The sequence below is a fragment of the Chenopodium quinoa genome, unplaced genomic scaffold (assembly GCF_001683475.1).
Source record: "Chenopodium quinoa cultivar QQ74 unplaced genomic scaffold, ASM168347v1, whole genome shotgun sequence".
Lineage (NCBI taxonomy): Eukaryota > Viridiplantae > Streptophyta > Magnoliopsida > Caryophyllales > Amaranthaceae > Chenopodium > Chenopodium quinoa.
The window spans coordinates 617,490-642,950 of NW_018745395.1; the positions used below are offsets into that span (position 1 = coordinate 617,490).

The 25,461-nt window shown below is 34.4% G+C and overlaps 2 protein-coding genes across 4 annotated transcripts; both read right to left on the bottom strand.

Annotated features, from left to right (window-relative positions):
* Positions 1 to 1,504: 1,504 nt before the first annotated feature.
* Positions 1,505 to 6,171, bottom strand: LOC110712891 (CRM-domain containing factor CFM3, chloroplastic/mitochondrial-like). The gene is made up of 9 exons (XM_021891355.1): positions 4,749 to 6,171; positions 4,083 to 4,503; positions 3,867 to 3,997; positions 3,280 to 3,627; positions 3,004 to 3,160; positions 2,635 to 2,927; positions 2,495 to 2,554; positions 2,305 to 2,397; positions 1,505 to 1,841 (listed from the first exon to the last, which is right to left on the bottom strand). The coding sequence occupies exons 1-9, from the start codon at positions 5,844 to 5,846 to the stop codon at positions 1,740 to 1,742; spliced, it is 2,703 nt and encodes a 900-aa protein (XP_021747047.1). The 5' UTR covers positions 5,847 to 6,171; the 3' UTR covers positions 1,505 to 1,739.
* Positions 6,172 to 6,764: 593 nt separating this feature from the next.
* On the bottom strand, positions 6,765 to 13,357 carry LOC110712928 (tubulin-folding cofactor B-like). Of its 3 annotated transcripts, XM_021891393.1 has the most exons (10): positions 13,296 to 13,357; positions 13,104 to 13,168; positions 10,685 to 10,820; positions 10,445 to 10,596; positions 10,176 to 10,294; positions 9,846 to 9,907; positions 9,599 to 9,643; positions 8,186 to 8,319; positions 7,931 to 8,000; positions 6,767 to 7,336 (listed from the first exon to the last, which is right to left on the bottom strand). In XM_021891393.1, exons 3-10 carry the CDS (start codon positions 10,784 to 10,786, stop codon positions 7,289 to 7,291), a joined length of 732 nt encoding a protein of 243 aa, XP_021747085.1. In that variant the 5' UTR covers positions 10,787 to 10,820; positions 13,104 to 13,168; positions 13,296 to 13,357; the 3' UTR covers positions 6,767 to 7,288. The 3 variants fall into 3 exon arrangements, with proteins under 3 accessions (XP_021747086.1, XP_021747085.1, XP_021747084.1); XM_021891394.1 differs by having other exon boundaries at positions 6,765 to 7,336; positions 9,602 to 9,643; positions 13,104 to 13,352; XM_021891392.1 differs by having other exon boundaries at positions 13,104 to 13,352.
* Positions 13,358 to 25,461: the final 12,104 nt, after the last annotated feature.

Below are 25,461 nucleotides of genomic sequence, written 5' to 3' on the forward strand. Positions count from 1 at the left end.
TAATGTAGTTATATTCTCTGTGACATGATGCCTATTTGGTATGTACAGCTAATCAACCATTTTGCTGATATGTGAAGTAATCAATTAGAAAAACCTGCTTACTTTTGACTCTAATGGATGCAGGATAGAGACCATAAACTTAGAATATTTACTGGCCATGAACACCCATTTGCTGATAAACCCCTTGAGCCATACATTATGCCTCAGTGCAAGAAATAAGGCCCCGTGCCAGAAGAGCTTTGATTCGCGCCCAAAAGAAGACAGAGCAACAAGGTGTTAACACAATGAGCAAAAATGGAAAGAAGGAAGAAGAAAAGGTTGAAGTGAGTGCGTGACTCTGAGGCATGTTTTCATTAAATCAATAGATTGATGTATATTTGAATGCCACAATCATGGGTTTCACTCGTGGAAGGACGGATAGTAACTGCTCTGTGTGGCATTGGAAGAAATTTTGCTTTGTTTTTGTCCTCATTTCTACCAGTATTGATTACTATGTACTATTTTCTAAAAATGATGCCCCAAATCAAAGACTTTTGTTAGCTCAACAAAATGGTAATAACAGGTCCCATTGATGTTCATTATGTGGACTATTTTTCTGTCTGATTGACTACTTCAACCTGTTCAATGTTTCAAGTTTAATTGCATCCTTTTCTGCTAGGGCCTTACAGAAGGTCCTAAGAATGCAGACATCTCAGGATTCCTCACACTGTATTTAGTGATTGCAACATGCACTCTAGTCTACATTTCGGTCCAACAATCTGTATTCTACTGTCATCTACCTGCCAATTTTACATTGTAAACTATCAAGACGATTGATTTTGTAACGGCACCAATTACCTACCAAGCAAAGATTAGTCTAATGGAAAGGTTTGTCATTTCACAATCAAGAGGTGGGAAACTTCACTAGCGGTATTTTGAGGTGGGGATTCCCTTACCCTTCTACCCTCCCCCCTTCCCAAAGGACCTAACCCGCTAACCCCTGGATTGGGTTGACCTATGACTCTATGAGAGGTTCCCACATGATATGGCCCACCTTACCTATCAAAAATTGAATTTGCAATAGTGATTGTGATGATATTAAGCGCAGGACTTTTAAAATTCAAGCATATTCAATATGTGTTAAGAGATACATTATGAATAAATAAATTAAATTTTTCGATAATTAAAATTATGAAATCAGGTAGAATCAATCATCTGTGGTAGTATTGTCACTCATAAGTCATAACTTCGGGGGCAATTTAACAATGGCTTGCTTTGCTTCCATAAATGTAAACTATGCACGGAAGCCAGGGAAAAAAGCTGTAATAGTGATGAGTTATGGCTGTATAAATGTATAATCCAACAACGCATTTTCAAGAACATGGTTATTACGTCGCGATTTTAAGCACATAGTTCACTTGGTAGCTGGTACCAGCATGCCATACTTCTTTGATAAAGACCGGTTTCCTTATAATTGCACAAGCAATAGCTTTAGCTTGTAAGACTGAAAATAGTTCACTAACAGAATCATAAAAAGCTTTGAAATTTTGTTTATAGCTTTAACAACTATTTATGGAAATTCTTCTCTAAAACTCGGCCTGATTTTGTGAACTTGTGACGCACACAGTTGCTAACAAATGAATGAATGATGATTGTCATACCAAAGGGATGGAACTGCTTTCAGTTAATTTTTGTATATATCTTAGATATTAATATATTATACACAGAGTACATTGGTAAGTTACATACTCTGGTAACTTCTATGCATCTAAATCATCATCTTCAGACGACTCGGCATCTATGAAAGCACCATCTTCATCTCCACTGTCATATGTTTGCAAGTAGGCCTCTTCATCTTCATCCTAGAAATAAGAAAATTGAATCATTAATCAGCAAGAACTCAGTGACATTAAAGATCCCTTGGGCAATATCCCATCCATTCCGAAAGTCAGTACTCAACTCTTAGTCTTTACCGAGCCAAAATTGTGCTTGAATGCCTTGTTACCTTCCACACTAATGGTACTTTGTTTAGTGTTCTTAGCAACCATTGAAGGAAGGGAAAGACAGGATAGAGAATTGAAGGGAGGGCAGAGAGAGTTGGGCAGTTATATCCTTCTAAATCTTTCGAGGTTTCAAATGGATTTAATTTATTAAACGGAAAGGAAAATATTCTAACCTTCCCCATTTTATGTAAAAGTGAAAATGCATCATTCAATCTCTCTCTCTTTCCCATCCCTCCAAATTCCCCCTTACCAAAACACACTACAGGTGACCAAACTATCCTATAATTTTTGTACAAGCATACAAAACTCCTCTTAGTCTTACCTCTTCCATCTCATCATCAGAAGGAATAGAAGTATCGTCCAATTTTTTATAAAACGCCATATCATCAATCTCTTTTCCATTTTTCATATCTTCCTGCAAAATTTTATAAGAAAGTGGGTCAACCTTAAAACTTTATTTCAAAGGTGCAATAAAATATATGTATATAATACGTATAAATAAGAATGCATACTATTTCAGACTTGAGCAACTCCATCTGTTCCTGTAAACTCGATATATGATGCTTCAGTCCCTGTGTGAGTCAGTACGACAAATGTAAGAGGAATGTTTTCATTATGTCAAAATGATAAAAGACAGATCACCAGAGCTCACCTCACGTCTTTGCAGTTCGATTGACCGAGCTAATGCTTGCCTTCTTGTCAGTAGATTCCTAGGCCTCAACCGAAGAGGTTGCTGATAGTTCTTTCCTCGATATAGAATGATTGCATAGCCTCTAGTAGTTTTATCTATTGATACAAGCACACCACCACTCTCTGCCTCCAAAGATATTGCAAGATGTTTAACTTGTCCAAAATTTTTGCCCCTCACAATTACCTTCACCAACTCCCTGAATTTCCAGTGCAGATGTATGTTCTCTATGGTACCATCAAAAACTTCTCGCCTCCCTGTAAAAGAAGCAGCTTTTGTAAGTAGTTCTTTAGGATGCATATATATACCTAAGAATAAAGTTCACATGCTTACCCACAAGCAAGAAAGGCTTCATGCTTAAGCCAATTTTACGGAATACTAATCTCTCCTCATCAGTTATCGTTTCTAAATCTGTAGGGAGCTCTTCTGGTTCTAGATATCCTTGCACCTTTTCCAATGCCTTCTCAGCCTTCTTGAGCTTCTGATTTGCCTGCAAGCAATTAAGAACGAGAAATGGTGAATCAGAGAGCATTTTTGAGAGGGCTAAACAGCTCATTTATATCTTTGAAATCGAGTTGTGAGATACTTTATGAAGTAACAAAAACCTACAATAGCTAATTTCTTTTTATGATAATTAACCAGTGAAGCATGTCTAGCCAGAGCTGAATCTTTTATCATATTCTCCACATCTTCATCGACTACTTGCTTTCCCCAACGAGAGGTTGCAGCAACAGTCTCTGCAAGAGTCCCCGCGACCATAGGAACCTTGTAGTTTTTAGAGTTTGAGTTAACCAAAGCTAATGCATTCCGCCGTTCTTCTTCTTCTTGATAATTAAGCATCGACAGCCTATCCCTTTCCTTCAGCGATTTTGTTACATTTGGGGGCAAGAAGTCAATTCCTCGATAAAAGACAATGTACTCTTTATTTCTTGAGAGTAATGTCCCCCTAGTCAGTCTCTGCAATTGGAAGTTGAAAGTGCTCTAAGAAAACATGGTATATTATAGACCCTTGCATTATTGACGAAAAGAGATCAAAGCTTTTCATTTGACACGTCAAATAGAATTTTTGTCAATATGTGATGCATATTAGATTACAAGTGAAGACAAACTAGCTATGATCTTAGATTCAATAGGAATTAATACAAGTATTAGGTTTCAACTTTTCTGGCCAAGCAAACAAACAAGATAAGTCTTACCTTCAGCTCCCAAGCCATTCTCTCATTGGAAGTATTTAAGACACCACGTTTAATGGCAATTTTGGCTATAGCACTTTTCTCCCACAACTTTACCATAGCAGCAGCCAGACCTTGGAGATCTCTGCTCCTCCCTACCGCAATCAATTGAATAATATCACTTGAGTCAGTAAGATTTTATAATCTATATTGTGAACACTGTAATCATTTCTGACATACCCAAAGCAAAATGTGGATGGGTGTTCCTTGCAATCCTACGGTATTCAGTTGTTTGCGAATCTTTTAAACAAGGCCGTACACCATAAGGAAGAAGTCTGAATGGAGTTTTATAGCCAGGAACTACTGCTGGAAGCAAATCTGCATCAACAGGCAATGGAGGAGGGCCAGACCAGTCAACAAACCGTGGACCCAACTCATCCAACAGATTGTTAAGCTCACTTATCTCCATCGACTCTTCTTCAGACAGTTTCCTTTGAATTCTTGCAGAATCAGGAACGGGTTTTTCTGGATGATTTGAAACATCTAAATCTACTTTTTTCACTTCCTTATATGTTTGTACACAGTCTAGTTTGTAGGTCAATCCCCTAAATAGCACCACAGAACAACCTGATCTCCATATCACCAAGCCTCCTGTTTTACTCTAGCAAATAATATGAAAACATATCTTAAATTTACATACTCAAATACTCGAAAAGCCTAAACCAACTACATCACACATTCAAATCTGAAGCATGAGTATAAAACTTAACAATGAAATTATGAAAACATTTATTATAAGCATAAATATAATGAAAAACTACAAGCAGCTATCCTATGCATAAATAATGCATAATAATGAATGAAAATACAGGAATCAAGAACAAATATATAGAAAAGCAATCTGACCTCAAGGACCTCATGCATCCTTTTCATATTAACCGTGGACTGCCCTTCGAATTTGAGTTTCACAACTTCATCAATCTTCCATTTGTCATGAATGGCATCCACCAAGGCTTGTGTAACACCTGCTGCCCCAACTTTTATCCTCTCTTTCATCCTCAATGCTACATTCCTCAATCTACTAAGTTCATAATCCGGAATCGATTTCTCGGCTAACCAGGTCTTGCTCTTCGACCGCCTATCTTCATCAGCTTTCTCAGGGTCAGGTACCCATGGCAACCTATCTAACCTTCTCTCTTTAACATCATTCTCACTAACAGCCTTAACTTTCCGAAAATCGCCACCATTAACATCAACATAGTTGCTTCTAGACAATGTTACTTTACTACTATTATCTTTCTGCAATCTAACAGTTGCAGCAATTTTCTCAACATTTTCCTTAATTTCAACCACTTTCTCAGGAGCTAAATTATTCACTGAATTCCCACTAAATAGCTCAGTTTTTCTCAATCCCTTTTTCTCAGCAATTGAAGATGAAATCGAAACATTAGTCAATTCAATATTAACATGATTACTAACTTTATTACTCAACTTTTTATCAAATTTTCTACTGAAATCAGAAATGGGTTCTTCAATTTTTCTTCTACTATCCACATTAACATCAAATTTAGGAGTTTGAGCAACCCCAGAAATCGATTCTACCTCCTTATGATTTCCCACAAATTCTGACGACGAAGTTGAAGGTGGGTGTTCTTCTTCTTCTTCTTCTTCTTCTTCCTCCTCTTCCTCATCTTCTTCATCTTGTTGTTGCTGAATCTGCCATGGAAATTTCTGGGTATGAGAAACAGGTTTGACAGACCATTTATCACGAATTTGATCAGAAAAGCTTGGTTTTGGCTTCCTTTTCTTCTTGTAAGTATTAAGAGGTTGGGATTTCTGGGTTTCTAGTTGGATTGTATTGTTCTGAGAACAGTGAAGTTTGAAGTTGAGAGGATTGAGGAAGAAAGGAGGGAAATTGGTGTGAAGTTTAGGAGAGAGAAAGCAAGAAGATGAAGTGGGGTTTAAGAAGGGGTGACAATATTGGTAATGCCCTGAAATTGCCATTACCAGTTATCATAGGAGCTTGGCAATATCTTCATTTTTCAAGAGAAGGAAAGTTGGAGAGGTAGGATATGGGCTTGGGCTGACCTGGTACCAAGATGCGGTCTCGAATGACATATGATGCGAGTGTTTAGACATCAATGCGGTGACGAAAGATGAGGTTGTGGGTACAAAGAAATATGGGTGGTACTTGATTTTGAGGTGGCGGTCTTGCCTATCGGTGACAACTTTGAAAAGAGTAAGGAGGTGTGTGGGGCTTAATGCCTTATGACATTTGATTGAATCGCCTACATGAAACAATGAGTTTGAGCGAGACTTTGAGATGCTAAATTGCGAACTAACACAAAACCTGGTTATTGTGGTGACTGCACTAGTTATAAGGCTGAAAAGCGTGTCGTGTCAGATTATTTTTGTATTCGTGTCAAAGATAAATAGATTGAGTAATCCTAACACTAATTCTAAATGTGTCATGTAGTGTTACTTTTATTGAATCTTCTGATTTTATTAAATGTGTCATATGACCAGTTTAATTACATGGTAAATTCTTAACATTAGCCCGCTTTTTTCGTGTTTAATTCATATCATGTCAACTTTTACCAGCTCTAAAAATGGTAATATTATTTATTATAATACTTGGTAGATATCTCATGCAAATTATTATACTATGTTACAACTAGCATAAGTTTTATGAACATGAACTTGTAACTTACAAGTTCATGTTCATAAAACTTATGATAGATTGCTAGCTCCAACACGAACCAAAGCTTTCAACTAAACGTAGATATTTGTTTAGTCTCAGTTCATTTAATAGGTTATGTGTCCTTGAACAACTCGTCGAGAATCGTTCATTAATTGAATCCTAATCATAAACAAACTTCAACAAATAAGCAAGCTTTTACTTAGATAAAACTTTTTTCCGAAGGAGTTTTGTTATGGACATTAGAAAATCTCAGAATCAAGGGCTATTCAAGGCTAATATACTGTTGATATACGCAAATCTGAGATTTTCTAACAGAATTCGGGCAATAGCAGCAGTGACTAAATACTGTTGATTGTTGAAAGTTATGCCGAGGCTAGACCAAAGCACATTACAAATATATGACTAATAAGAACATTGTACAATCACTACAAAATGTGCTTCAAATTAGGGACAAAAAAAAAGGTACAGTTTGGTGTACGCAAATCTTCAAGTCAATTGCTGTAGAATTCTGGTGACAAGACAAATACTGGAATATATATATCCACAATTTTGGAACACACAAAAAAATGAATAAAGGATAGAAATCTTTTATCTTTGTCTATTTTCTTGCAAAAAGGCCAGTAAAGTTCCGTTCCAGTAGCAGACTAGCAGGTCAGCAATGTACTTATCTCAATTGAAGAACATCGGCAAAAATACTAGACAAATAAGAGTATTTAGATGTTATATCAGCTGTTTGGGCCTGTTCCTATATCTCCTCTTCTTCAAATGGATCACGTTCAGGAAAGTCTCCCACCTGGAAAATGAACATTCAGAACATATAATGTAACGTTTTGATATTGTTGGGGTGCCAGCAAATATCCAACTGGCAGTATCAGTCAGAAAGCTTAGATTTATCAAACTAAAGTGGACACGGATGAAAGTACTTGAAGAGGCAATAGAAAAGAGCTACTCAAACTCCAAAAAAAATAATCTCCTTGGCACCCAATACCCATGATAGATTCACAGCAACAAACTCATTTTTTGAAAAGCAAAAACTAAATATAACCAGCATTCCCAGTAAGCTATTGAGGCATAAAAGAGGTTGAGTTCATGAAAGATGAACAGGACTTATAGAAAGACATGAAAGTATGAAACTGTATATATAGGCATGGCAAATTGAATAATTGAATGTCTTGTACATACTAACAATCTAGCATAACTGAGTATGCTAGCAAAGGGATGGGAGTATAGGACAGCTGACAAATCTATCTCAATGAATCAAGTAATCCAAATGAAACTTCTAATTACCAACTAATTTATCAGCTTATTATCATGGTAGATGAGTAGGACTTTAATGGTTCTTTCCAATAAGTGACAGAAAATATTGCTGGATTAGTAAAAAACAAACCTGTACTTTATCTGGTCTAACCATAGCACCGTGAAGTGGTGGACATTCAAAGTAGCGAGTCCCTTTAACCCTGCAACATGAAAAGCTGAAATGAACAATCCTAACATACAATGAATTACGATTTGCTGCAAGAATTACTAGTCATCTTCAAGTGAAAGTTTCTAACAAAAGAAACACATGGTTACTACAAGGGTTATGAATTGACCATCAGAAAGTTGCTACGTGAATAATAGCTGAGGGATTTGATTTACTTACAATCCATCATGCTTCCCCAGTGGTTCATCATACTGAACTCCAACCCAGAAACCAGGGCCTAGATTTTCTGCTTGGCCGACATATTTCACAATACCACGTTTGTCTCCTGGTTGAACTTGACATCTATCTCCCACCTGAAAGAAAAAGTAAGAAGTTATAGGTAGGCATAATAACATATTGCTTTCAGCCAGCCAGTCAACCAAAAAGACATATAAACAAAAAAAATTACACTGAAAGACAGGAAATGGAGCTATAAACCATCTAGGCTAGCATATAAAAAGCTGTTTTCATGCATTCAAGCATGAAATAATACCAGCAGTGATAGAGTATACTGCATAGGGCCCTTTTAATAACACAAAAACATGAGGAGAGCAGTTTCAGGGATGGGATTTTGTAAAGTGAATGAAACTCAAGTACTCAGCACATAATATAAAATTGGTCATAGGCTACATGAGAAAGTGAAGCATAAGACATCCTTAGCGAAAGTTGACAAATGACCATAACACATAACTAAATGGAAGGTTCAATAATAGCATCAACAATCCTACACAAGGTATAGGGATTCCTGAAAGCAGTTAGGAAAAAAAACGGAATGGTATATTGAATCCAATCATATAGTTACAAGTACAAGCAATATTGAAAATTGAAACCGATTATGTTGTTACAAGAGCTAAAACTGAGAGAACCAATATATCATCCAAACGAAAAACCAGCAAAGCATAACGATATAACATACTACATCAATCCAGTCAAGCTCCCAATATAATTTAAAAGTTTGAACATTAGAAAGTGAAAAGGGGAATATTAAGGTATCTCTTGATATCCTATTGATATAATGGTAAGAGAATGCACATTTCTTTCACTAATTTAAAGATGCAGCACAACTATTTCAGAATGCCTGTTAGTTATAAGTTATGTTGCACAGTTGCACTGGGCTTTTCAACATTGAGAATAGAACAGGGCTACAAAAAAGATAAGTGACAACACCCCCTATACATTCTAGTTTCCACCACACCCCCCCCCCCCCCAACAAAAAAAAAAAAAAAAAGAAGAAGAAGAATGTAGTAAATGGAGAATGTTAACTGAAAACTCTAAGAATGTCAAATACCAAGTGGTTGTTATAGTAAGTATGACAAAATCATTACTAGTGATCTAGATTCTCAGTTTCAATATCTTTTGACCAAGGAGGTCAGAAAAAGCAATCTGGTAAGCCACTGGCTTGAGGGCTGGTATGCTCTTCTTTAGCCTCTGAGCATTTGATTGTACGCCAAACATGAGTAAAGAATCATCTCATTACATCATACGATAACATCCCAGTATAAAGTGCAGCTACATGTCACGTGACATACAGCTCCACAAATCAAACAGAGATGGACTGAAAGTGCTAATTGCTAAGAACAGAAAATAACTAACCTCCTTGATATTAGCACAAAGATCTTCCATGTAATTTTCAGGTAACTGCATAAGAGAAAGAGCAAAAATTGTCAAGAAAAAAATGGAGGTGTTGTAATCACATTCAGACCAATTTGAGAGTTACACACTTCACCAGTAGTAATCAAAGTTAGATGAATAAGATACATTTACATGTACAGATTCAAAACATACAAGATGAGCAATATCACAAAGATCCCATATGCATAGCAATATCTTCAAGGCTTACCTTAGTACTGGCACCTGAAGGGCTTTTAAGTTCTAACTTTTCCTTGAATTTTCTAAAAGTACCTACAATATCAAAACATTCAAATTAAGAATGATAGGAGAAAAGAAGTCCAGAATGATTTCCTATAATTGCTTGGCAGAGAACATTCGGAGTAAAGAATATGCACAAGATTAAAGATAGTCTAAAAAAAAATTGCATCAATGATCATACATTAAAAAATAAGCTAAGAAAAAAAATAAAATAAACCCCAAGAAAAAAAGATAGAAACACTAAAATGTATTCAAGATACTACAAAAATATGGATTCTAAAGTAGATTTTAAGATACTTGCCATCACGTTGTTTATAGGCTTCATCGGAAATTTTGTATTTCTCCACCAAAGATGTGTCTTCCAGCCAGCCACCAGAAGTTACTGATGCTGGGTCAAGATCTAAAACATGCAGCCGATATCTTTTGTGACCCATTGAGAGAGAAGAAAAAGAAAAGCATTAAAATGAAGTTCATCTAATTTAGATACCAGACACAATATCAATTGAAAATATTGCACAGAATTAAGTCAACAACAAATGCAAAAGAGAAAATTACGGGTAGCTATCTTACCCATCCATTGGAGAATAGAACCCAAAGGATCTTGCATTATCAGTGAGATCAGCAATTTTAGCTCCTGCATCATCATAAAGCTCAAGGGACATTGACTCTACAGTGGTACCACATTTTTTCCACAGCTTCTCTTTCATGGCTTCAACAGTCATCTGACCACATATATCACATTAATTTTATTTGAATTGGGATTTTCCAAATTACTAGACATAGTAATTAAATGAAAACCAACTCACGAACCTGAAGTGAAAAGCGAACATCAGCATTGAAGCTTTTGAGATTCGAATGTGTTACACGACAAAGGACTGACTCATCGCCTTCAATTTGCAAACGAGACCCCATCGAACCTGAAGATTATTTCAGAATGTCTTGTTTCCTGAAACCCCAAAAACCCTTGCATATAAATTTTTATGGTAGAAATAGGTCCCAAGGTAAAACCGAATTACTCAGCACAAAGCCCTATATAGTATATAAGGGTTGAGATTCAGTAAGAAGCATAGTTAACATGAGAAGCCAAATGTATTATGGATACATCAAAAATATATTTTAAATACATTAAAACTACATTGCATATACAGAAAATTAGGACTAAAGGCTATGGAGCACACTGTTAAAGAAACTAAATTGAGCATCATTTACCAAAAGCTATGGATCAAAACATAATAAGTATGCAAAATTAATCAGCACACTGGAAATTTGATAACCTTAACACTACAATAATTCAATTAAGTAGTTCTCTCTTATTTATACAATTGAATTTAGAAACCAGCTTCAAACAATAGAATCCAAAGCTTGGGGATAAGAGCATCTTTGAGCATATGAATTGAAAGCTGAAGCCAAATAAAAAATTAAAAAAAGGAATGAAAATTTAAACATGTTTCAGAAAAAAAAAAATGAGAGGAGCTTGCTTAATATTAATTCTTCTCACCCTTTTCACCTTAAGGCTGACTCTCACATGAGATAAAGTGAGAAAAGTAAGAAAAGAGGGATAGAAGTGAGAAGAAAAGAGGAGAATATGAGGATTTGGGTCAACGACAGGCAGGAACAGATATTAGTACACAAAAAAGACATGGTAACACTTGTTAACTTGCTAGTTAAGTTTGAAGCTAGGGAGAAGAGGCAGTGACTTACAACTGTTTTAAAAGAATCCATATTATATATATTCTATACAATCGTAATAAGTGTTATGTCGTACAACCAAGCCAATCTTAGCCAACTAAAAAACTTGTCATTCATTTTCACATTTCCCAAAATCCCAAGCATTTTATGGGTTGTGAGTGGGTTGGATCAATAGATACTAAAAAACTTACTATCAGAGGAGGCCAAGCAAGCTCCACTTCTCCCATGGAACAGTTATACCATACACGTTGGATGCATTAAGGTATGTACAAGTGTACAACTCTTCACTAACCAATGTGTGAACTGTGTGTTATAGGGGCATATTCAATGTAGATTCATGAACCAGGGTGCAACATATCTCCTTATTTAGATACCTTTGTTTTTAAATGAAAAAGAATAAATAAAACATGGTCTTTCACAAAGTCTTTTGACTGCATATTATCTTGGGCAAAAAGCCATATAAACATAACCATGGTACCTCCCTCCAAATCACCATCACCACCCATTACTCCATCATTATTCCACAAAATCACCCTTCTTCATCCTAAAGATAGTGTTGAGATTTTTATACCCAAAACTAACACGACTTTACTTACTTGACTTGAACCATATAAAGAAATTATACAATGACATTTTATCACACTATAAAGATAAGAGTTAGCATAATAGGAATCAATTCTAGCTTGCTAGGGAATAGTAAAAAACATAATATGATACAATGGTTTAACAACTTGGACATGGACAAATTGTACATTATGATAATGATACAAATTTCTTGAAATTTTACCTAAAATTAATTCATTTTTAGAAAGAATTTGTTAAAAAGCACCTCATAAAAGTCCAACTTCGTAAGTAACCACCTTATACAATTTAATTGGCAAAAAAAAACCTTTTCTTTTTTCTTCTTTTTTTGTCAAATGAAACACTGTCAAATACCCTTTTTTTTCTTCAATTTTTTCATTCAAAAAAACTAGGAATTCTTCCCATTCAAAGTTAAAACCGAGCTGAACCAGTCCATCCTCAAATTCTGCAGCCCTATAACAACTATTTAATTCCTTATTTAAATACGGTTTTTCATGATTACTAATGCACATTATTTTGGTGTTAATTGTACTAATACTAAGTTCTAACTCAAATATTCCCAATATTGGCAATTCAAAGAGCAAGCATTTTTAATAACAGTGTTTTTATGAACAGATAACAACATTGAATCTCAGTGTCCCACAAATGAAGCATTGCCTCAATTTAGCTATTGGATGGACTAATCTTTACTCAAGATTGCATAAACCGATAAAAATTGGCTTTCTCAATTCTAAAACTGGATTTTTCGGAACAATAATACAAATAACCCTCTTCAAAACTGTAAATGGGGACACTTTTGGTTCTTCAAAATTAGAGCTAAAAACATGCTAAATGAACAATTGTATCCACAATTAGTACATAATTGGAACGAAAAAAACTGCAATTATAAACCCTAATTCAACAAGAATAATAACGAATCAGAAATCTTGAATAAAAAAGAGGGAATCATTAGAATTACCTGCTTCAATTTTGGGTCAATTGAAGTTCAGTGAAGCAAATTTGAATATTGGTGAAGAGATCCAACTGGTTGTTGTGTTCAATTGGGGAAGAACAATGCCAACAAAGAGAGAAAATACGATTAGAGAAATTGGAGGGAAAAAAAGAAAGAAAAATGAGTTACTAGTAAAAAACGAAAGGAAAATTTGCTAACATATGGTTTGGCTGCCCATTCTCGTTACTCTACCCCTCCCTCTTTCCCTCTACTGAAAACGGCCTACGCACGGGGCTTAGGGTCTGTTCTAATAGACTGAAATCAACTAAACTGAATTAAACTGAGCTGAAATGAATATTTTATAAGAGAAGGAAATTAGGAGTTGAACTGAAATGAACTAAACTAAACTGAAAATAAACGTATGAGAACAGACCCTTAGTCAAGCAGAACCGGGTTGCCTAATGCTTCGATCGAAGAAAACAAATCTGTTATTTGTGACTAACCATAGCCTAAAAGTGCATTAATAATCCCCTTTGTTATTGTTTGTTAGCACAATTCAACGATTCCTATTCCTATCCATTTACCGATCAGTAGAGGGAAAAGGATGTCGCCGATGGTGAATGGAAGTTGTGGGACGACAAGTCGGGGAATGAAAATAGTACATTCGGCTATTTCACCAAATGCTACCGAACACTTTAATAATTCATCAAATGCCATCAAGGTTTTCAACATTTGCCAAGTGCCACCGAGCTTTTACAAAATCCACCAAGTGCCATTAATGACTAACGACCGTTAAGTCCGTTAGTCATTAAGGTTTAATCATGACACATATCACGATATGATTGGTTAATTTTAATCATTTATTTAAATTAATATTGTAACACCCCCGATTTACAAACTAAAAATAAATAAGAATTAAAGAAAAAAAAATAAACAACCTTTAAATAAAATTGCGGAAACATACTTAATTCATGATCACTATCTCATTATCAACATGCCAAGGACTAAGGTGTATAACGCCGAGCCTCAAACCAATAACAAAATAATAATCTCAACCTTTTGATTTCATACATCGATCAAATAATCTTTCACATGATAATAAATTCTCAATATTGGCACATGTTCCCAAATAGTATAACAATTCGATTTGTAATATCTCAACTCTTAAAAAAAAAAAAAACTAATAACCCAAATATAATCAAATCTCAACCCAAAAAATAATACTCTGCATTAACAACCCTAAATCTTCGATAAAACAATACTCTCTATAACAACAACATTAAAAATCCCAAAAAAATAGAACAATCCATCAATACAACAATAATAACAAGACATTAAATCCGATCAAATCATAAAATTATATACATTAATTAAACATCTAAATTAAAGCATATGAACAATAAATCACTTAATAATAATATAAATCAATTATACAAACAACTCTATATACCTGCGATTACCTTCCACAATGTACAATGGAATGACAATATTCAAGGCAAAAAATATATCAGGTGACGTTGCAATATGCGCAGCTTCTCACAATATTCAAGGCAAAAAATATATCAGGTGATGTTGCAATATGCTTCTCACCATGTAATGATGTAAGTCATCATCATATTATTACACCTTAGATATGATGATGAGAAAAACAAAAGGAAAAAAAAAATCTTAGTTTGGTTCGTTTCACGCACGGCCAAAGGAATACCACGACTCTTTTTTTTTTATATAAAGTATTATATTTTTAAGGTTTTAGAATATTAATAGGGTTTAAAACTTTAAACTAGCTTATGATTGTAGAGTTCTATATAAACAAAATAGAGTTTTAAATCTTTCCGAACTCTAAAATAAACATATGAGATTAGGAAAGTTATTTAAATAATAAAAATAAACTATATATTTTTTTAAAATAATTATATTATATAAAATCATAAAATATTAAGGTATTATAAATAAAACGGATTTTTCACCAAATACTATTGAGTTTTAACATAATTCACCAAATACCACCAACATTTTTCAAATTCACCATATAACATTCAGTTTTATAAAAATGTCACAATATGCCTTTAATGACTAACGGACGTTAACACCGTTAGTCATCAAGGCTAATAATGCCACGTGGCATCTTGTAATTGGTCCTTCTAAATTACTTAATTTTAATATAATTTATTTAATTAATTATCACAAAAAAAAAAATTCCACCCACCACCAATGTCCCCCAGCCAACCACCACCCTATCTCGACACCCCGACCTCCCGCCAGCACGAAATCCGACCAGAACCGACGCAGAATCCCGACCACAACCCCTCGCTGGCGCTCCTCCCCTTCCCTTGAATCACCGTGCCCGCATCTCTCTCGAAAAACACTAAGTACCGTACCCTCATCACTCGAAAAACCCCCAACCCCCCTCGAAAAACCATCCCTAACCACCATCCAATGGCCAAACCTCCCTCCCCTGTGTCGGCGAACGAATTCGCCTCGGTCAAGTCCCACATCTCTACCCGAATGAACCACCATATACGCCGAAACCCTAAAACCAAAATCTAGGGTTTTGATTTTGCTGTTTTAGGGTTTCATGGTGGTGGTTTTCGTGAAGTTGGGCAGCGGCGACATGTGGGAGAGGGTTTGGCTTCCGGCAAAAGGGTTTCAGGGTGGTGGGTTGGTTTCTGGCAAAGGTGGAAAGCTGCAAAGTGCTTGAATTCGGTGAAGGTGATGGTTGGGGATTTCGACTAAGGTGGTGGTTAGGGTCAAGGTTGTCGCCGTCAGGGGAGGGGGATGGTCGTCAGCCAGCCAGAAAGTGATTGGGGTCGGAATCGTCGCAGACGGGGGCGGCGGTGGCTTGCACTGGTGGTGTTTTAATTTTTTTAATTTTAAAAATATTTTTTCTAAATTAATTAATCAAATAAATAATATTAATAAGAACCCATTACAAAGTGCCACATGGCACAATTAACGTTAATGACTGACGGAGTTGACTCAAATGGCATATTGTGACATTTTTATAAAACTGAATGTTATATGGTGAATTTGAAAAATGTTGGTGGTATTTGGTGAATTATGTTAAAACTCAATGGTATTTGGTGAAAAATCCGTAAATAAAATATCAATTTTTTATTGATTCTCGTGACAAAAATTGTCCGGGTAAAGTTTTGGGAGATATTTTGACCCTTTATGGATTCAAATTAAGCAGAATTGGCAAAAAAAAAAAAAAAAAAAAGTAAATGCCCCGTTATGTGTGTCGAAAAATATCTTGATTAGCTAGTCATTTTTGTAACTATAAAAATTGATCAGGAAAGGTTTTGGAGGTTATCTTGACCCTTAAATGGAGACAAATTAAGCTCGGAATTTGCAAAAAAAAAAAAAAAAAAAAAAAAAAAAAAACATAAATTCTCCGTTTTGTGTGTAAATGGTCCAGATAAGGTTTTGGCAATCATTTGGCAAAAATAGTCATATTTAAATATATTGTTTTTTTTAACTGTGTAAATGGTCCAGATAAGGTTTTAGCAGTCATTTGGGCCCTCTATGGGTCCAAAATAAGCTCAGTATTGGCAAAAACAATAGTGTAAATGCCCAGTTTTGCGTGTTAAGATTGTAATTTTTTTAACCCTAAAAATTGCAAAACGAGTCGTTTACGTTAATTTTTTTGCAAAAAAACACTACGTGAAAAAAGGAATTTGGCACCGGTTCAAACCCGGCCTAAGGCACCGGTTTGAACCGGTGCCTATGTGGGGGGTGCCAAAAAGGGTTATTAAAAGGCACCGGTTCGAACCGGTGCCAAAACTCGTAATTGGCATCGGTTAACCGGTGCCAAAAATGGCCAAAAAAAATAATTTTGTTGTTTTTGGCACCGGTTAACCGGTGCCAAAAGTGCCAAAAAATATAATTTTTTTTTTTTGTTTTTTCCACTTAAAAATTAATTAGTCTAAAATACATAACAACATCAAAACGTAATACAAACCGATTAAAACATCATCAATATCTTCGAAAATTGCAACATCAATATCATCAAAAATTTGCAAATTTTCAATAAATAATAAAAAAAAATTACAACATATAAATACAAAAAAAAAATTACAACATATAAATACAAAAAAAAATTATGATATAAATTTAAAAAAAAAAATTACAATATTGTTAATAAAAAAAAAAACAAAAACACCAGTATCTCGCTTCTTCGATTTCATATATGAATCTGCACCAATTATTAAAAAAAAAAAACATTAATACAATTAAGCTTCGAAAAAAAAACCCAGAATTTAATCCCAAAAATTGAAAAAAAAATTCAAACCCAATTTGAAAAACCAAAACCCAGAAACCCAATTTGAAAAACCAAAACGCAAAAACAAAAACCCAGAAACGCAAAAACCCAGAAACGCAAAAACAAAAACCCAGAAACCCAATCTGATTTTAATCGAACAAAACCCAGAAAACAAAAAAAATTGAAAGAGAAGTGAAACAAAAACCCAGAAACGCAAAAAAATTGAAACAAAAAACTCGTTGAAACCCAAAAACGCAAAAAAAATTGATACAAAAAACCCTTAATGTTGTTGTTGTTGTTGTTGTTACGGTGGTGAAACCCTTGTTGTTGCGGTGGTGTTGTTGTTGTTGTTGCGGTGGTGGTGTTGTTCTTGTTGCGGTGGTGGTGTTGTTCTTGTTGCGGTGGTGTTGTTGCGGTGGTGGTGTTGTTCTTGTTGCAGTGGTGTTGTTGTTGTTGTAGAGAAAGAGAAGTGAATGGGACAGAGAGATCGAGGAGAGAGAAGGGAGAGGAGAGGAGAGGAGAGAGAATGGAGAGGAGAGAGTGAAAGAGGCGGATTGAGAGGAGAGAGAGGAGCAAGGTGCGCTTTAGGGTTTTAAGGAGAGATAAGGCCGGTTTTTTTTTAAATAATTAAAAGGTTCGGTTCACAAAGGCACCGGTTCAAACCGGTGGCCTTTATGTTTTAGGCACCGGTTTGAAGTGAACCGGTGCCTTTTACCTTCCCACCAATTATGTAGCCTATTTTTGGCACCGGTTTGGACTGAACCGGTGCCAATTAGGGGGTGCCTTTTTGATATTTTCTACTAGTGAAATGAGCTTAAATTAGATCCTTAAAGGATCATAATGACCCCTAAAACCTAACAGTTCAATTTAATAGTTAAAAAAAGACACTTTAGTCGAGATATTTTTTGACACACAAAACGGGGCATTTACGTGTTTATTTATTTTTTTATTTTTTATTTTTGCCAATTCCAAGCTTGATTTGCTGCATAAAGGGTCCAAATAACTTCCAAAACCTTACCCGATTAATTTTCATGGTTAAAAAATAATGTCTTGCTAATCGAAATATTTTTCGACACACAAAACGGGGCTTTTATGATATTTTTTTGCCAATTCTGAGCTTAATTTGAAACCATAAAGGAACAAAATAATCACCACAACTTTACACGAATAATTTTTGTCACGAAAATTGAGAAATTTTTTATTTTTATTTATTAATTAAATAATTAAATCAAATCAATCATATCATGATTTGTGCCATGATTAAACCCTAACCTAACGGTCGTTAGTCATTAGTGGCACTCAATGATTTTATTTTTTAAAACTCGATGGCATTGGTGAATTTTGAAAATCTTGATGGTATTTGGTGATTTATATATTAAAGTGCTTAATGTCATTTGGTGAAATAGTGGTAGTATATTTTGACATATAAATAATTTGTCTTGGTGTAATGTAAAGTACAGAGTATAATTTCATTTTGACAAGAAGTAAGGAGTATAATTTATCACGATATTAATCTTTTGTTTTATAATAGATGCAATAAGTGAATAAATGATGATTTCAGTAAACTGCAAATTGTTCATTATGACCTAATTTGATTATCTTCTTTGACCTCTTACCTACCAAAGGTCTTTAAACACCAACCAAAAGTTCCATCTCTCTCTTTTAATCTATGTACCTTAAGAGGTATTAAAAATTTACCCATTTTAGAAATCGACATAAAACATGAATGATTAGAATCCAATCCATATTTGAATAATGGGTGATACTAATGACCCATAACGTACTCAACTCGAACCCGACTCAATATTAACCGACAACTTATTTGACTTAGCTTGATACATTATGATTTGATTTGAACCTTGTAACTGACAACATAAATTTAACCCACCTAAACAATGAACACAATAAAATTCCGAATTTGGCACCTAACCCAATTAGAAATCATAAACGGTTATAAACCGCCAATGTATTGACCGGACTTATGGTGTTCCATAACTTGATTTTATCCAAGTCATTATTGATCCGACCAAAAACTAACATGAAATTAATCGTCGACCTGATTTGTAACCCAATCCAATAAAAAAAAGTGAAACTATATAATTCCTTCATTTTTTAGTTGACATATTCTTTATGTTTTATTATCCTGTTTTTCAATGCATAACTTAAATCATTTATATAAACTATATTTTTAATTATTAAAAAGTGAAACTAGAAAATAAATAATGATTTTGAAAATATAATGAGACGAATCAAACAAAATCTTACAGTAATAAAAAAATAAAATTCATAAAAATGTCAAAAAGACAATACGTGTCAACTTAAAAAGAACAAAAAAAAAAAAATATATATTTTCATCGTTTTTTTTTCAATCACATAATTTGATATGGGCACAACATTTAAGAAAAAGTGTAAAATGTGGGGATTGCCAAAATTACTCTATGACACAAACAAATGAGAGTGAAAAAAAGCGGGCTGACGTTAATTGTTATCAGAAGGGTAGTTAGGATATTTGGTGTGTGAACGCAAATAGAAAGTAAATATCGCACACAAGTTAAGATAATGATGCAATTAGCATGAATTCTCAAAAGATAAATGATGAATTAAAACAAAAACTGAGGAAGTATAAAAATTGATTAAATGTTAATTTGGTTTGACACCTTATATCATTCATACGGAGTAGCTCTTGTTCATCATTTCGTATATATTTGTACACATGTACATTATATTAAATTTGTAAAGATTTAATTGCATGTTATATTCATTTAGTCAACAGGTGAATAATTCAAACATATATTAATTCTCAAATTATAAACAGTACACTTCAATTTAGGGACAGATTTAAGTTCAAAGTATCTTGATACAAATATTTAGAAGATAAATAATGATTTGTAATATCTATATTTGAGTATTTTATCAATACATAGCTATATGTATAAATAAATTATTTGTAATATAATAGAAATAATGCTGAGGTGATGATTGTTCTTCATGTTGAGAGCTCAGAAAATGTTGTTAATCATGGTCTTGCTGCAATGAGCAGATCTCTAACAAGATTAAGTACCACTTTAAATTATCCATTAACAACTTGATGAAACGTATCTTACTAATGCTCCATTTTTTTATTTTTTTATTTTTTGGAAACCAACGAGAAGCGCCTTCATTAAAGACAAAGAGTCCATGAGTACATACGACAAAATATTAGGAGGACAGTAATTATCTCATATTTGTTCGTTTTCAAAAGGTACTAAACTCGAAAGGTGATGATGAACTTACTAATATCTTACTAATGCTCTATATGTTCATTGATTTTTTTTGGTGAACACGAGGGGCAAGCCCCAAAGAGAAGAACAAATTAGCAACTAGGAAAGAAAAAACAAACTAAGGTAGGAAACAAATTGTAGGATTTTAGATACTATAAGCGGAATTGCATGAATCACATTCATAAGCATCTAATAACCAAGGTCATTGCATAACACATAAAGAACACATAATTATATTTAAAGCGTGATTCCACGTGCGATCGAGCAAGATCAATAGGAGAACAAGAACCCCAAGCGTGATTTCTCTACTTGGTCCACGGGCACAGATTAAACCTCCACTAATACTAGACTGCTAGTTAGTTGTGATTGAACCCTTCAATCAACCTTCTACGAGGAAGAAAGACAAACTAACCAAGAACCACCACGAAGAACACCACAAACCACCACCGAGGGGCGTTGGCCGTACGGACGTGTGTGTGAGAAGGGAGGGTCGTGAGTGAGGAGAGAGAAAAGAGAGATTAGGGTTTCGGGAATTGGTTGCCTTGTTTCACAATTCACTGTATGTTAATTGTATTCCGTGTCAACCTTAGGCGTGGACTTTATTTATAGATCATATCTCTAAATATGAGTTCATGTCAAGCCCAAACTCCTTATCCTAATCAAACTACTCTAGCCCAACACCTTTCATGGTTTGTCATAATCTCATGAGGCCTATTAATGAGCCTCTTACTTGTTTAACCCAATACCCTTGTGTGTGACCTCATAGGATCCATTCTATTGGATTTTGGACTATTTAACTAGTCTAAGATCACTTATCATATCTAGCAACAGACAACGACGACCCAAAAGAATGAACTAGTTATCTCTATAATAGTGATCCTTAATGTATTTAGTAATTGCACTTTTCGAAGGCATATTTCATTCACAAACAAACCAACTACTCTACTAAAATAAAACAAAGGACTAAACATTATTCTTCGGCACTGTAGACACCCATTTGTGTCTCCCCAAAAGCAAACCCGGTGATGAGTATCTTTCACGTCGAATCATAATCGAATGAAGTGAAAGTGTGGAAAGTCTAGTGTTACGGATAGTTTTTATTCTTTTCTCTTCTCTCTGTTTTTGAAAACCTATTTTAAGAAAATGGCCAATCCAGTTTGGTTTGGTCCATAGCAAGGGTCCAGTAATGGTGTAGTTGGATGAGGCTTGAAAAGAGCTTTCCAACGATATATTATAAGCCCAATTCCGATGAATAGTGAGGAAGTTATGGCCAAATTACTGAACTAGGCCCGGTTTGATCTTTATACGCGGCCCAATGATCTAGAAGGCTTGAAAAGAGATTTTCAATGATATATTATAAGCCCAATTCCGATGAATAGTGAGGAAGTTATGGCCAAATTACTGAACTGGGCCCGGTTTGATCTTTATACACGGCCCAATGATCTAGAGGATGGCCTAATATGGATTTATCATTCCTAATGCAATTAGAATTGGTTTTAGTCTTCTAGATTCTTCTAGAAGGTTCTTTTAATTTCTAGTTCAATTAGCATTGATAAATTGACTTTGGTAGACTTTTTGGAGTTTTAATCAGAATAAAAGAGTGTTTTTAAGGAAGATTTTGCCCTTTCGTACGGCTAAATTCTATCGAAATTAAGAAAACGCGTGAAAATAATTGTAAGCGTCTGGCGAAAGGGATTGGCGCCTGGCTCTAGCGCTAATGACCAGCTTCTGGTGCTACTCGTGTTTTATTCTCGTTGAAACTCTGATTTGTTTTTCTATCCGTTTGGCTGATTTTCTCTATAAATAGCCTCCTAAAACCTCCGTTTTCAATCACCAATTCTCATCAAGAATCTCTTGATTACTCTCTCTCTAAGCTAAAGCTTATTCTCTCTCTCTTTCTAAACCAACCCTTTTACAAACAAAATTCCGCATTCACAAGACCTAGAAGTACCTAGCCAAATTCGAAGTTGCCTTCACCCTAGACGTGAAAGGTTTTAATTTCTGAGGGTTTGGTCCCAAATCTCTCTTTCAATTATTTAATTTAATTGTTTGTTTTATTATTTTCCTTGAAGTTACTAACGTGTAGATTTTGTTATTAGAAATAGGTACGAGGCATCCAAGTAAGTGCTTTAATGGTTTTATAGATATTATGATTTAGAAATCATGTCTAGGTTATTATTATGATTCCTAATGTCATGTTAGGGTGTTTTGATCTTCCTAATATAATGTTTAGGGTAATTTCTAATATCAAATATGACAATTGTGATTCATGTGATGCTTCCTATTTTCTTTCCTAATATTCATGTTAGTATCATGTTAGGGCTATATATTTGATCTTTATTACTTGGTGACATGTTAGGGTTTGTTATTAATCTTGTTAGTATCATGCCTAGGATCTTGCTATTATTATGCTTTATTGTTAACATGATTATGATTTTTATGATTATTTTTATTATGATTGTTATTTTATTATGTTGCTGGATATATTATATTATTGTTATTGCTTGATCACACCTTTTATGCATGTTTAAAGAGAATTGGTACTTGTAATCACGCTTAATAAGATAATTAATAATCTTATTTAGGGTTAATTTGATTATAATTCAAGTGATCGCCAATAATAGATTTATTTGTGCATTAATATTCAACCAACATAGATTAACCAGATTTAGGATAATCCTATTGATTGCATGTTAGTCAGAAAGCGCACATGAATACGATCAAAATAAAGTAGAGGCCTATTATTAGGGCAGGTTCAATCTCTTTTAGATTGGATTTGTACCTTCATCCCCAAAATACCAGTCATGGTTACAAACCTATTGGAGTTGACGATCTCCAGGATCGTTAAGGGTTGTAACCTTCACATCGTGAACGGTTTACAAGTTCCTAAAACTTATTGGCGACTCTTTTGCTCTATCTTCTTTCCCTTTGGACGCCACCGTACTTAAGTGTATGATCATAGTGGGGTTCAAGTTTGGGGTAATGCTTGAAATATTCACTACATGCACAAATCCAACCTAAAAGAGATTGAACCTGCCCTAATAATAGGCCTCTACTTTATTCTGGTCGTATTCATGTGCGCTTTTTAATTAACATACAATCAATAGGATTAACCCTAAACCTGTTTATCTATGTTGGTTGAATTTAATGCAAACATAAATCTATTATTGGCGATCACTTGAATTATAATCACATTAACCCTAACAAGATTATTAATTATCTTATTAAGCGTGATTACAAGTACCAATTCCCTTTAAACATGCATAAAAGGCGTGATCAAGCAATAAATAAATAAGCATCATAATAAATAATCAATCATTAGAATAAACATGAATAATAATAATCATCATTAAAATAATAATAATAATAATAATAATAATAATAATAATATTCATAATCATCATAAATTATGACAATCATAATCATGTTTATGTTAATATTAAAGCATAATAATAGCAAGACCCTAGGCATGATACTAACAAGATTAATAACAAACCCTAGCATGTCACTAAACAATAAAAATCAAATCTTTAGCCCTAACATGATATTAACAATCATGAATATTAGGAAGAGAATAAAAGTCATCATAGCAATCATATTTAATATTAAAAATACCCTAGACATGATTACTAGGAATATCATAACAACAATTTAAACATGATTTCTACATCATAATATCAATTAATCAATTAAAGTACTTACTTTGATGCCTCGTACCTCTTTCTAATAACATAATACACACGTTAGTAACTTCAAGGAAAATAATAATCAAAACAATTAAATTAAATAATTGAAATAGAGATTTGGGACCAAACCCTCAGAAATTAAACCTTTCACGTCTAGGGCGAAGACAACTTCGAATATGGCTAGGCGTTTCTAGATCTAATGAATGCGGAATTTTGTATTTGAAAACAAAGTTTGGAAAAGGAGAAAGATGAATTAATGAAGAAAACTTGATGAGAATTGGTGAATGATTAAAGAGAGAATTAGAGAATCAATGATTGCGAATGAAAACTGATTGTAGGTGAGAATTCGTGAGAATTGGTGAATGAAAATGGAGTTTTTAATACGTTATTTATAGAGAAATCAGCCAAAAAGATAAAATATCAAAACAGAGCACTTGGCGCACGCAAAACGAGATTGGCGCACGCAAAACAGAGCTAGCGCCAGCACCAGCTTATTGGCGCCAGGCGCCAATGCCTGGAGTCAGGCGCCAGGCCTGTTTTTGACGCGTTTTCGAAAATCAGATAAGTTTGCCGTACTGGAGGATAAAATCGTATTTTTCCTCGAAAATGCTCTTTGATTTTAATTAAAACTCTGAAAAGTCAACAAAAGTCAATTTATCAATGCTAATTGAATTAGGAATGAAAAGAACCTTCTAGAAGAATCTAGAAGACTAAAACCATTCCTAATTGCATTAGGAATGATAAATCATATTAGGCCCTCCTCTAGATCATTGGGCCGCATATAAGGCTCAAACCGGGCCCAGTTTAGTAAATTGACCATAACTTCCTCAATATTCATCGGAATTGAGCTTATAATATATCGTTGGAAAGTTCTTGTCAAGCCCCATCCAACTACACTACTATTGGACCCATATCATGGACCAACCAAACTGGATTGACTGTTTTCTTACACTTGTAGAAAAAATCAAAAAGGCACCCCCTAATTGGCACCGGTTCAGTCCAAACCCGTGCCAAAAATGACCTTAAAATTTGGTGGGAAGTTGAACCAGGATATATGGCATCGGTTCACTTCAAACCGGTGGCAAAAACATAAAAGGGCACCGGTTTGAAGTGAACCGGTGCCATTAAATATTAAAAAAAAAAACGGCCCATATAAAAGCCCCCCAACCCTAACACATTAA